Genomic DNA, 12,514 nt, shown 5'->3' with positions numbered 1-12,514 from the left:
GGCTATTTTCCTTTGTGGAATGTCTTCTGTTTTGGTTATGTCTACTTGCTTTCTCATGATGTCATTTAGCTTTTCTTCTGTTCCTTTTTTTGCCAATATGGGGCTTGAACACAGGGCCTGGGAACTGTTCCTGAGCTTCTTTTGCTCAAGGTTAGCACTCTACCCCACAGTGGTACTTCTGGCTTTTTCTGTTTATGTGGAACTGAAGAATCGAACCCAGGGTTTCATGCATGCTAGGCAAGCACTCTACCACTAAGCCACATTCCCAGCCCTCTTTTGTTTCTTTATACTTATAAACTGGAGATTAAATCTAAATTTTTGATGCTTGCCCTGGGAGACTCAGTTGAAGTCACATCTAGTTGAGTGTTTTTTACGGGGCTTGAACTCAGACTCTCTGTCTTGGATTATTGCATACTACTTTTTTTTTTTTGGTCGGTCGTGGGGCTTGAACTCTGGGCTTGTGCACTGTCCTTGTGCTCTTCAGCTCAAGGTGAGCGCTCTACCCCTTGAGCCACAGCACCACTTCCGGTTTTCTAGTGGTTTATTGGAGATAAGAGTCTGATGAACTTTCCTGCCCGGGCTGGCTTTGAACCTTGATCCTCAGATCTCAGCCTCCTGAGTAGGTAGGATTACAGGCGTGAGCCACCAGTGTCCAGCTTTGCATATTACTCTTAACTCTACCACTTGAGCCACATCTCCACTTCATTTTTTTTTTTTTTTGTCGGTCTTGGGGCTTGAACTCTGGGCCTGAGCGCTGTCCCTCAGCTCTTCAGCTCAAGGCTAGTGCTCTACACTTGAGCTACAGCGCCACTTCCTTTTTTTTTCTAATTGGAGATAAGACTCTTGGTTTTATCTGCCCAGGCTGGCTTCCATTCTTTGTATTCAGTATCAGCTTTTGAGTAGCTTTGATTACAGGTCAGGACCACCTGTGCCTGGTAGTGCTGACTACCGGTAATCTTAACCTGTAACAGTTTTATTTGGGTTTGCTAAGTGTTGGCTGGAATTTTGAATTGTGTGTGTGTGTGTTCGGTTGTGAGACTTGAACTCAGGGCCTGGGTGGTGTGTGTGTGTGTGTGTGTGTGTGTGTGTGTGTGTGTGTGTGTGTGTGTGTGTGTGTGTGTGTGTGTGTGTGTGTGTGTGTGTGTGTGTGTGTGTGTGTGTGTGTGTGTGTGTGTGTGTGTGTGTGTGGTCAGTTGTGAGACTTGAACTCAGGGCCTGGGTGCTATCTGTGAGCTTTTTTGCTCATAGTGCTTTCAGCCACAGGGCCACTTCCAGGTTTCTTGTGGTTAATTGGCGATAAGAGTCTCAGAGACTTTCCTGCCCTGGCTGGTTTTTGAACCCCGAATCTCAGATCTCAGCCTCCTCAGTTGCTAGGATCACAGGCGTGAGTCACTAGAAGTGGTACTGTGGCTGAAATGCTCCCCTTGAGCTGAACTGCTGAGGGACAGTGCTTAGGCCCAAAGTTTAAGCCCCACGGTAAAAAAAAAAAAAAAGCGTATTTGCCTAGCATGCATGAAGCGCTGGGTTTGATTCCTCAGCACCACAGATACAAAGGATGCCAGAAGTGGCACTGTGGCTTTCAAGTGGTAGAGTTCTAGCCTTGAGCAAAAGAAGTTCAGGGATAGGCCCTGAGTTCAAGGCCCAGGACTGGCCAAAAAAAAAAAAAAGGATTAGCCACTTCTGTGTATAAGTATGTTGAATTTTCAGCTTTTGCTAGGTGCTGGTGGCTCATGACTGTAGTCCTAGCTACTCAGGAGACTGAGATCTGAGGATTGAAGGTTCAAAGACAGCCTGGCAGAAAAGTCCATGAAACTCTTATCTCCAATAAACCACTAGAAAACTGGAAGTGACACTGGCACAAGTGGTAGAGCGCTCTCCATGAGCTGAAGAGCTAAGGGACAAGGGCCCAGGCCCACAGTTCAAGCCTGATGACAGACCAAAAAAAAAAGCTTTTATGACATTTCCAGTCATGTGTATACTTTAGATGTATTTCTTTTTTTAATTTTTTTATTTTTTTGGGTCCGGTCGTGGGGCCTGAACTCTGGGCCTGAGCGCTGTCCCTCAGCTCTTCAGCTCAAGGCTAGCATTCTACCACTTGAGCCACAGCACCACTTCTGGCTTTTTTCTTTTTGCTTATGTGGTGCTGAGGAATCGAACCCAGGGTTTCATGCATGCAAGGCAAGCGCTCTACCACTGAGCCAACTTCCCAGCCCTAGATGTATTTCTTTCTCTTTTAATTAGCCTATATTAGTTGTATAAGGAGTTGGGTTCATTGTGGTATTTTCACATATGCAGTGTGTCGCATCAGCTTCACCCCCTCTATCACTCTCCTTTACCTCCTTAAAACAACTTCAACAGGTTTCACTGTTTTTTTTTTTTTTTGTTTGTTTGTTTGTTTTTGTCGGTTGTGGGGCTTGAACTCTGGGCTTGGGCGCTACTTGTGCTCTTCGGCTCAAGGCGAGCGTTCTACCACTTGAGCCACAGCACCACTTTCAGTTTTCTAGCGGGGGGATGGGGGGGGGGGCTATTTATTGGAGATAAGAGTCTCACGAACTTTCCTGCCCGGGCTGGCTTTGAACCGTGATCCTCAGATCTAAGCCTCCTTAGTAGCTAGGATTACAGGTGTGAGCCACCGGCGCCCTGCTTATTGTTCTGTTTTCATACATGCAAATAATAGACTGCCTATATTCATCCCCATTCACTCCTCCTTTGCTAGCCCAACCCCCTCCTGCCTGTACCTATCCTCCAACGGATTCCCTTTTAATAGAACTTGCTGACAGCATTTGCAATAAAGTGAGATGGGTTATATCTGATTGGGTTGTGTGGAGTTATCTGGGGGTGTTTTCTCTGTTGCTCAGCTCAGTCTGTCTTGTTTTTAGAGATTAGGCTCTGTTAGATTTATTAAATTAATACATTTTAGACAAAAGTAACAGTCTGTGTGGTCCCCTACACCCCCCCACCCCAGTTCTGGGGGGCCGGTGCTTGAATTCCCGGCTTGGACATTGTGCCTGAGCTTTTGCTCAAGGCTAGCACTCTACCGCTTGAGCCATAGCACCACTTCTGGCTTTTTTTTTTGGGGAGGGGGTCCGGTCGTGGGGCCTGAACTCTGGGCCTGGGTGCTGTCCCTCAGCTCTTCAGCTCAAGGCTAGCGCTCTACCACTTGAGCCACAGCGCCACTTCTGGCTTTTTTCTTTTTGCTTATGTGGTGCTGAGGAACCCAGGGCCTCAGGCATGCAAGGCAAGCGCTCGACCACTGAGCCACCTTCCCAGCTCTGCTTTTTTTTTTTTTTTAAATGTTGGTTGCATGGCTTGAACTCTGGGCTTGGACGCTGTCCCTCAGCTCTTCAGCTCAAGGCAAGCACTCTACCACTTGAGCTATAGCACCACTTCCGGTTTTCTGGTGGTTTATTGGAGATAAGAGTTTCACAGACTTTCCTGCCTGGGCTGGCTTTGAACTGCGATCCTCAGATCTCAGCCTCCTGAGTAGCTAGGATTATAGGCATGAGCCACTGGCGCCTGGCTTTTTTTTTTTTTCCAGTCCTGTGACTTGTACTCAGGGCATGGGCACTGTCCCTGAGTTTCTTTTCCTCAAAGCTAACACTCTTCCACTTGAGCCACAGCACCACTTCTGGCTTTTTCTGTGTGTGTGCTACTGAGGAATGGAACCCAGGGATTCATGCATGTTAGGCAAGCACTCTACCACTAAGACACATTCCCTGCTCCTTGAAATTAATTTATTACTATAAAAGTGATGTACAGTTACACAAGTCAGGTAAAGAGTATTCTTTTTGGACATTTGTCACCCCTTCCCTCTATGACTGTTTTCTTTTCTTTTTTTTTTTTTTTTTTTGGGTCCGGTCGTGGGGCCTGAACTCTGGGCCTGGGCGCTGTCCCTCAGCTCTTCAGCTCAAGGCTAGCGCTCTACCACTTGAGCCACAGCGCCACTTCCGGCTTTTTTCTTTTTGCTTATGTGGTGCTGAGGAATCGAACCCAGGGCCTCATGCATGCAAGGCAAGCGCTCTACCACTGAGCCACCTTCCCAGCCCCTATGACTATTTTCTAATTGTATAACATCTACGTGGGTTTGCTGAATCTTTATGAAAAACTTTTATGATATGAATTTGAGAATGTTCGAGAGATAAATTTTCATAAATGTCAATTTCCATTTCTCTACTATGCATTCCATTGGACCAGTGGGGTATGGATACCATTTGGTAATATTTTGCTAAAATGTGATCTAGATGGGTATGTATTGAGGTAGAATGTGTTATTCTTATCCTTCTAAGTGTGGGGGTGGGGGTGGTTCTGGTTTTATGTGTATCTGTAATTTTTGTTTGGTTTGGTTATGTTACATACCATATCTATTTGTATTTTACTATCTAGTTTGTTCATTGTATGGAAAAGATGAGAGGAGGAAAAGAATAAAATTTTCTGAATAATTGTCTTGGGTACCTTTTTATTCTCCCTCTATTAAACAGCAGCTCTGGGTTGGAAAACCTTGCTGAGTGAATGAAACTTACCTGTTATGGTCCATAAAAGGGTTATTCAGTACCAAAAAAAAAGTCTTTTATTTCTTTTGTTCCCTCAGGGTAAAGCACAGTTTAAAATTTTTTTGTGCCTTGGGCCTGAGAGTATATATATAGTCCAATATGAAAGATATTTCTCTCAAGATTTACCTTAAAAGTGGATGGGAATTTTCTTTTTCTTTTTGTCGGTCATAGGGCTTGAACTCTGGGCCTGGGTGCTGTCCCTCAACTCTTGAGCTCAAGGCTAAAGCTCTGCCACTAGAGTCACAGTGCCACTTCCAGCTTTTTCTGCTTATGTGGTGCTGAGAAATTGAACCCAGGGCCTCATGCATGCAGGGCAAGCACTCTACCACTGAGTGAGCAACCTTCCCAGCCTTGGAAATTTTGTTTTTTTTTGTTACATTCCCATTTGTATACCTAAACATGAAGGATTATTGAACTGTTTTCTCTGAGCCTCAGATAACATTGTGTCCAGATGAACTTTGTTTTTGTTTGGTCATGGGGCTTGAACTCTAGGCCTGGGCCCTGTCCCTGAGCTCTTCAGATCAAGGTGAGCACTCTACCATTTGGGCCACAGCGCCACTTCCAGTTTTCTGGTGGTTAATTGGAGATAAGAGACTCATGGCCTTTCCTGCCTGGGCTGACTCTGAACCCCTATTCTCAGATTTCAGCCTCCTGAGTAGCTAGGATTATAGGCGTGAGCCACCAGTGCCCAGCTTCCAGGTGAACTTTGCCACCAAGTCTGTATTTTCCACTGTTCTTTACTAGTTCATCAGAGTTTAGCTTGAACTTCTCTGAAGAGGATAGTTGGCTGGGACAGTTATTCCTCTGCTTGATTTGAGAATCAGTGTTAAGGGATAAAAATAGTTATACAAATAAATATGGTAAATGTAACGTGCATGATGCAGCCTTTTCAACAAATTGTCTTTGTGGTTATTTTATATTTTTGATTTCTGAGGTACATTTTAATGTTGGATTTACCTTTTATACTGTTTTCTAACACCTCTTGTTCACCTTCAGGTGAGAAGCCATTTAAATGTGATCAGTGCAGTTATGTGGCCTCTAATCAACATGAAGTTACCCGCCATGCAAGACAGGTTCATAATGGGCCTAAACCTCTTAATTGCCCTCACTGTGATTACAAAACAGCAGATAGAAGCAACTTCAAAAAACATGTAGAGCTACATGTTAACCCACGGCAGTTCAATTGCCCTGTATGTGACTATGCAGCTTCCAAGAAGTGTAACTTACAGTATCATTTCAAATCAAAGCATCCTACTTGTCCTAACAAAACAATGGATGTTTCAAAAGTGAAACTAAAGAAAACCAAAAAACGAGAGGCTGACTTGACTGATAATAATGTTACCAATGAAAAATCAGAATCAGAGCAGACAAAAACAAAGGGAGACATGGCTGGAAAGAAAAATGAAAAACCTGTAAAGGTGGAGAAAAAAGAGAAAAAGCCTTCTAATAATGTCTCAGTGGTCCAAGTCACTACCAGAACTCGCAAATCCACAACAGAGACTAAAGATGTGGATGTGCACCCAGGAAATAATTTGGAAAAATCCTGTAAAACCAAGAAAAGCAAAAGAAAGATGGAAGCCGAAGTCCATTCCCTGCATGATCCTGTGAATGGGGAGGGACCTGTGATGAAAAAGAAAAAGAAAGCAGAAAGCAAATCCAAAAATAGTCAAGAAGTGCCAAAGGGTGATGGCAAAATGGAGAATAAGGAGGAAAATAAGAAGCAAAATACCTCCATGAAAAAAAGCTCAAAGAAGAAATCTCTGAAAAATAAATCAAGTAAAAAGAGCAAGTCTACCCTGAAGGAGGCCGTACAGAAGGGGTCTGCTCAGACAGAGGTTCCTCAGATGGAGCCTGCCCTGAAGAGGCCTGCTCAAATGGAGAGTCAGATGGAACTGACTCCTCTTAAGGATTCTGCCCAAGTGGAGGTGGCTGAGAAGGAGTCGGCTCAGATGGAAGTGCCTCTTCTCAAGGAGCCGGCCCACGTGGAGGTGGCTCAGATGGAAGTGCCTCTTTCCATGGAACCTGCCCACCTGGAGGTGACTGAGAAGGGGTCGGCTCAGCTGGAAGTGCCTCTTCCCATGCAGCCTGCCCACCTGGAGGTGACTGAGAAGGGGTCGGCTCAGCTGGAAGTGCCTCTTCCCATGCAGCCTGCCCACCGGGAGGTGACTGAGAAGGGGTCGGCTCAGATGGAAGTGCCTCTTCCCATGCAGCCTGCCCACCGGGAGGTGACTGAGAAGGGGTCGGCTCAGATGGAAGTGCCTCCTTCCATGGAGCCTGATCAGATGGAGGTGATTTCGCCTGAGGCTGTTCCCATGGAGCCCGAACAGATGGAGGTTGTTCAGGAGTTGGCTCAGACAGAGCCTCTTCATCCCATTGAGCCGCCTTTCCAGATGGAGGTGGTTTCCAAACGGTCATCTCCCAGAAAAGACAATAAAAAGGAAAAGTCCAACATTCAGAGTGAAATGGCACGACAGGAGCAAGTCCTTATTGAAGTTGGCTTAGTGCCTGTTAAAGGTAGCCAACTTGTAAAGGAAAATGCAAGCACACAGGATCTCTTAGCACCATTGTCATCACTTCCAAAGGAAAACATAAGAGAAGAGTCAAAAGACCAAAAACTATCTTCTGAAGGTGAAGAAAATAAAGAAGCCCTTCTACAAAAAGAAGGAATCGAAGAGGCAAATAAGAATCCAACTGATCTTGCTGCTTCCAAGGAATCTACCAGTGTTTCATCCAGTGAACAAAACTTGAGGATGACAAGTGGTGAAACTTCAGATGACAAATATAAGAGTGACTCAGCTGTGACGTGTGAGAAGGAAATGAACACTGAACAGAACACAACAGAGAATGCCCCTGGTAAAGACCCAGCTGGTGAAGAATCATTGTGTCTTCCAACGGAAGAATGCCAGGCAGTGTCTGATACAGCTTTGGCTTCACCTCCTGTTACTGTGGCAGTAAATGATACTCAGGAAATTGATGAAGATGAAGGCATCCACAGTCACGATGGAAGTGACCTAAGCGACAACATGTCAGAAGGGAGTGATGACTCTGGATTACACGGAGCTCGGCCTGTTCCACAAGAAACTAGTACAAAAAGTCCAAAGGAGGCTTTGGCAGGCAAAGTGGCTGAGGGAGATTTTGTCTGTATCTTCTGTGATCGTTCTTTTAGAAAGGAGAAAGATTACAGCAAACACCTCAATCGCCATTTGGTTAATGTGTACTTCCTTGAAAAAGCAGCAAAAGGGCAAGAGTAATTAAACTTTGGACTAGGTTGCATTTCTTAGTAAGATCTTGCAGTTTTTAAACTTCATTTATGGGAGTAAGCAAACTTACTAAGATTGCTTTAATTAGTGACCAGTGTCGATTTTTAAGTGACATTCTTTTCATTAGGACTTTATGTGTATCTGTTGATTTTTAGCAAATCTAATGGAGTTAATGTAATGAAACCAAGCAGATACCTAAATCTTAGCCATACTTAGCCAGTTGAAGTGAGAAAGCCAGCATGTTATATATAGCATTCTATTGCTTTGTCCAGTTACTTGTCATTTTTTGTCTTCTCTTTTACTTTACTTTTAGTTTCTTGTTGTGCTTGATAAGAATTGGCTTAATAGCAAATTACTTGAAGAATTTGCCTGCTTTATGTAAAATTAGCACTTTAAGATTTCTTTAGAAATGAAAAAGGTATTTACATTGAAGAAAAATGCTCCCAATAGTGGATGTTGTTATCAGTCCAGGTATTTACTTCCTGAATTTTGATCTTATTTCATGTTCATATGTTAATCATCTTTATAAAACAGTGATTTGGGTGGGATTTGTTGGGGGGGGTGCTTTAATGGCTTAAAATGTTGCACATTGTTTTTTTTTTAACCTATGCAGTTAAATTTTTTCTAGAATAGCATTTGTGTTGAACAGTAACACTTTATACATATATATGTGTATATATATATATGCATGTTTATTTTTTCCTCTTTGGGAAGGGATGTTTTTAGGCTTGTTTGCAAAAGGGCAGTTATTTTCTTTGAGGCTTTTTTTTTTTTTTTTTTGGTAGAATAATAGTGTGTGAAAGTTTGTGAGCAGATGAAACCTGAATATGCAGGTTCGATTGATTTTGATCTTCACCTTTTATATCTATGCCAGAATATGTTTCACCATGTTATTTATTTTGAATGGATATAGTAAATTCACAGCTTATTTGATTTTGCAACAAACCACTAGGTTCCACATTGAATTTTTATCTCCAATATCAACCATTAGAAAGAATTTGAGCGCTTTCTGACAAAGTTACTTTTTTTTTTTTTTTGGGGTCCGGTCGTGGGGCCTGAACTCTGGGCCTGGGCGCTGTCCCTCAGTTCTTCAGCTCAAGGCTAGCGCTCTTACCACTTGAGCCACAGTGCTACTTCCGGCTTTTTTCATTTTGCTTATGTGGTGCTGAGGAATTGAACCCAGGGCCTCAGGCATGCAAGGCAAGTGCTCTACCACTGAGCCATCTTCCCAGCCCCACAATTACTTCTTAATTGTAGAGTGTTAAGTCATATCTTTTAAGGGAAACCTTTTCTCATAGATATTAGTGTCTATATGGCTACTTAATTGAATAAAGAACTGTAAGTGATACTTGGAAAAGCAAAGCTGAGTTTAAGATACATAATTATTTCCTCAAGTTCTACACAGTATGACTTGTGAGATTTCAAAGCCATAGCTGTTACAAGGCAAATCTAGAATGACCTGGCTTGCGTTCTGATAGACAGCTGCAACTGGTGAGGATAGGTTAAAAAGCCTACAGTACAAACTTAAAAACCATCCATTCTCAGGGATCTCCACAAACTAGTGGGTGTCCTGGCTGTCATGTGACAGCTTCTTTCTTCAGTTGTGGCCTCAGTGAATTGTAGCTATCCTGGTGTTCCTATGGGTGGACTGTGAAAAAAGGCATGTTTTCCAAAACTAAAAGTTCTTTGGCCTTTTGCCAAAGAGTATGAAAGAATCCAACATAGGATTTTTCTTATTGTTAGCAGTTGTTCATTGCAGTGAAATAAAGAACATTCTCAACAGGGCATCTTGAATTCTGACCTCCCATGTTCTATTTTGAAATAATCTGGGTTTCATATTATTTCGTATTCTCCCCTCCCGTCTCCTCTCCCTTTTTCCTCCCTTTCATTTAAAAAATTATTATTATTTTTGGTTGTGGGACCTGGACTCTGGGCCTGGGTGCTGTCCCTCAGCAATTCAGCTCAAGGCGGGCGCTCTACCACTTGAGCCACAGTGCCACTTCTTGCTTTTTCTGCTTATGTGGTGCTGAGGAGTCGAACCCAGGGCCTCATGCATGCCTGGCAAGCTCTCTACCACTGAGCCACCTTCCCAGCCCTTATTATTATTTTTTTTTTGGATACAGGGTGTGGCTATGTAACCCAGGCTGGCATTGAACTTGAGATCCTTCTTGGGATTACAGTTATGTACCACCATATGCAGCTCTACAGTTTACCCCGCTTCAGTGCTAGGGATCAAACCCAAGGCCTTAGGCATGCTAAGCAAGCACTCTTAACGTTGAGCCACATCCCTAGCTCATTTGCTTTTTACCTAATGATCTCTTTGAGGCAGATACAAGATTTTGGTAGTACATCATCAAAGATTAGTTACAAGCATAGTGTATATAGGTGGAAAGGTAAATCTGAAGTTAAAGTGTGAGTTAAAAGGTGTTTGAGGGCTGGGAAGGTGGCTCAGTGGTAGAGTGCTTGCCTTTCATGCCTGAGGCCCTGGGTTTGATTCCTCAGCACCACATAAGCAAAAAGAAAAAAGCTGGAAGTGGCACTGTAGCTCAAGCGGTAGAGTGCTAGCCTTGAGCTGAAGAGCTGAGGGACAGCACCCAGGCCCAGAGTTCAGGCCCCACAACCGGACCCAAAAATAAAAAACAACAACAAAAGTTGTTTGAAGCCAGGCACCAGTGGCTCAAGCCTGTAATACTAGTTACTTAGAAGGCAGAGATCTGAGGATACAGTTGCAAGCCAGCCCAGGCAAGAAAATTAACCACCATTTTTGGTGGAGCTGTGGCTCAAGTAATAGGGCACTAGCCTTGAGCACAAAAGTTCAGGGACAGCGCCAAGGCCCTGAGTTCAAGCCCCAGGACTGGCGCATATACAAAAAAAGTTGGTTGAATTTGGAATTGACTGGGAGGCCAAAGATTTAAAGAAGCAGAATATTCTTTCAAGACATGAGCAAGTTGTGTGAGACTGGTGTGTGTTTTGTGTGTATGAGTGAGAATTTTTATATGTTGACTTCTAGGCTCCGACAATCATTTTCAATAGGAGATTCAGTGGCAAATATTTATGTTTTAAGACTTTATTATACAGCTAGGCAAATCTTTCTGATAACTAGTTTTATGTTCATGAGCAGGTTACTTAAGTTACCCTTTACATTTTTGAGAAAGTCATTGTTAAGCACAGGTTAGAGATTGGGAATCGGGGGAAGAAGGGGTATTTTGTGGATTCTTTCATACTGTAAAGGAAAAAAATGCCTTCTGGGAAATTGAAGTGACTATTAATCTAACATTTAAGACTAGAACTGTAAAAATTAAAAACCCTTTTTATTAAGTTGAACTGTAAAAACACAATTACTGGAATTGAATTGGGACTTGAGGCCTTTCTTTCAGAAAATGAGGACTTGATTGTCAGGCCTATATTAGGTCCTGGACCTTAATGCCATGTATTTTTACTTATGAAAAGTTGTTTCAATGAAAAGCGTATTAGTAATCAGAACTTCTAGTCCACTTGAGAGTTCTATCATGTGAAAAATGTGATACTTGCATGAAACTGTTTGAATCTTGTTAGTCTCCCCTTATTCCTAGAATTGAAGCTAGAGTTTTTCCCTTTTGATAAGATAATAAGAGCATGTTATTTTGTATATTGATATATAGTAATAGTGATAAACTTGAAATGCTAGATTAGTTTATAAACTTAATCCTAGGTAGTCTTATGAAAATGTATCTTAATTATTTTTGAATTATATTCACATTGTTTTTCAAGATATTTTAAGTTATGTATTTTTTTCAGAGCTGCTTCTTATTTTGGGGCTACTTTTTCTTTTTTAAAAAATTGAGGTGTAATTCTTAATGGGCTAAGTTGTCCGAAAAGGCTTCCTAGAACTATGGCTGGATGTCTTCCACAATGGACCGTTTTACTTTTTAAGAGTCATTTCTAAAGTTATGTGGTCATTAATTTTGGGGGCTGTTTTACTTATGAGTGCTGATAAAATTAAAAGCCAAGTTGACCTCAACTTACATCACCCCATTGAATGTTGACAATGGAAGGAATACCTTGCCTTTAGTATGCTACTACTTCTGGACTGATAGCAGAGGAAGAAACATAATTTTCTTCATTGCCTAAGTCAGAAAAACTTACTGTGTGTAGTGTCCTTGTTCACCTCAGCAGATCAAGTGAACTAGCTGTTAGTGCTAGTTCAGATTTAAGAAATTATCTGAATCTTGGTTTGTGTAAATTTACAATGTACCTGCAATATTAACTAAATCAAATAGCTCTTACAGTTCCTATATGTACATAGACTCCCTCCCACGTCCAGTAGTTACTGAACTTGGTAAACTGGCATTGTAACATTACAACAATGTTTTGTTGCACCAATTTTATAAACTTTACAGTGCAATACTTATTTTTCTGAGGCAAACCAAAGGTATATTTCTCAAGGTTCATGCTGCTTTCTTTAGCAGCATTTGACAGAGGATCTTTTTTATACATTTGTAGTAATTAAAAAAAACTTGCAAATTTTTTAAAAATTGTAAACCATGTACCAATTTTTTGGTTGAAATTGTGTAGGATAAGTTAAACTTAAATTGCATTCTATTAACCGATATGAGTGTATTTCTGTAAGCATAGTTATGTTGAAATAAAGTTTTAAAAAACGTGTTTTTATTTATTGATGCTAATAATTAAGGGAGACAAATTTATTCCTTCTCTACTTCCTTT

At 41.9% G+C, this 12,514-nt stretch overlaps 1 protein-coding gene across 2 annotated transcripts in view; it reads left to right on the top strand.

The window, feature by feature from the left end:
* Rest (RE1 silencing transcription factor) overlaps positions 1-12,473 on the top strand; it is a 30,612-nt gene extending 18,139 nt beyond the window's left edge. For both annotated transcript variants that reach the window (XM_070013003.1, XM_070013004.1), the window contains exon 4: positions 5,547-12,473. In XM_070013003.1, coding sequence (XP_069869104.1) covers positions 5,547-7,801 — 2,255 coding nt within the window. In that variant the 3' untranslated portion in view covers positions 7,802-12,473. The remainder of the gene's footprint in view (positions 1-5,546) is intronic.
* The last annotated feature ends 41 nt before the right edge of the window (positions 12,474-12,514 follow it).

The sequence above is a fragment of the Dipodomys merriami genome, unplaced genomic scaffold (genome assembly GCF_024711535.1).
Source record: "Dipodomys merriami isolate MVZ:Mamm:240054 unplaced genomic scaffold, mDipMer1.0.p SCAF_9, whole genome shotgun sequence".
Classification (NCBI taxonomy): Eukaryota; Metazoa; Chordata; class Mammalia; order Rodentia; family Heteromyidae; genus Dipodomys; species Dipodomys merriami.
Note: the sequence above shows the minus strand (reverse complement) of the source record. Positions and strands in the feature narration are given on the sequence as shown.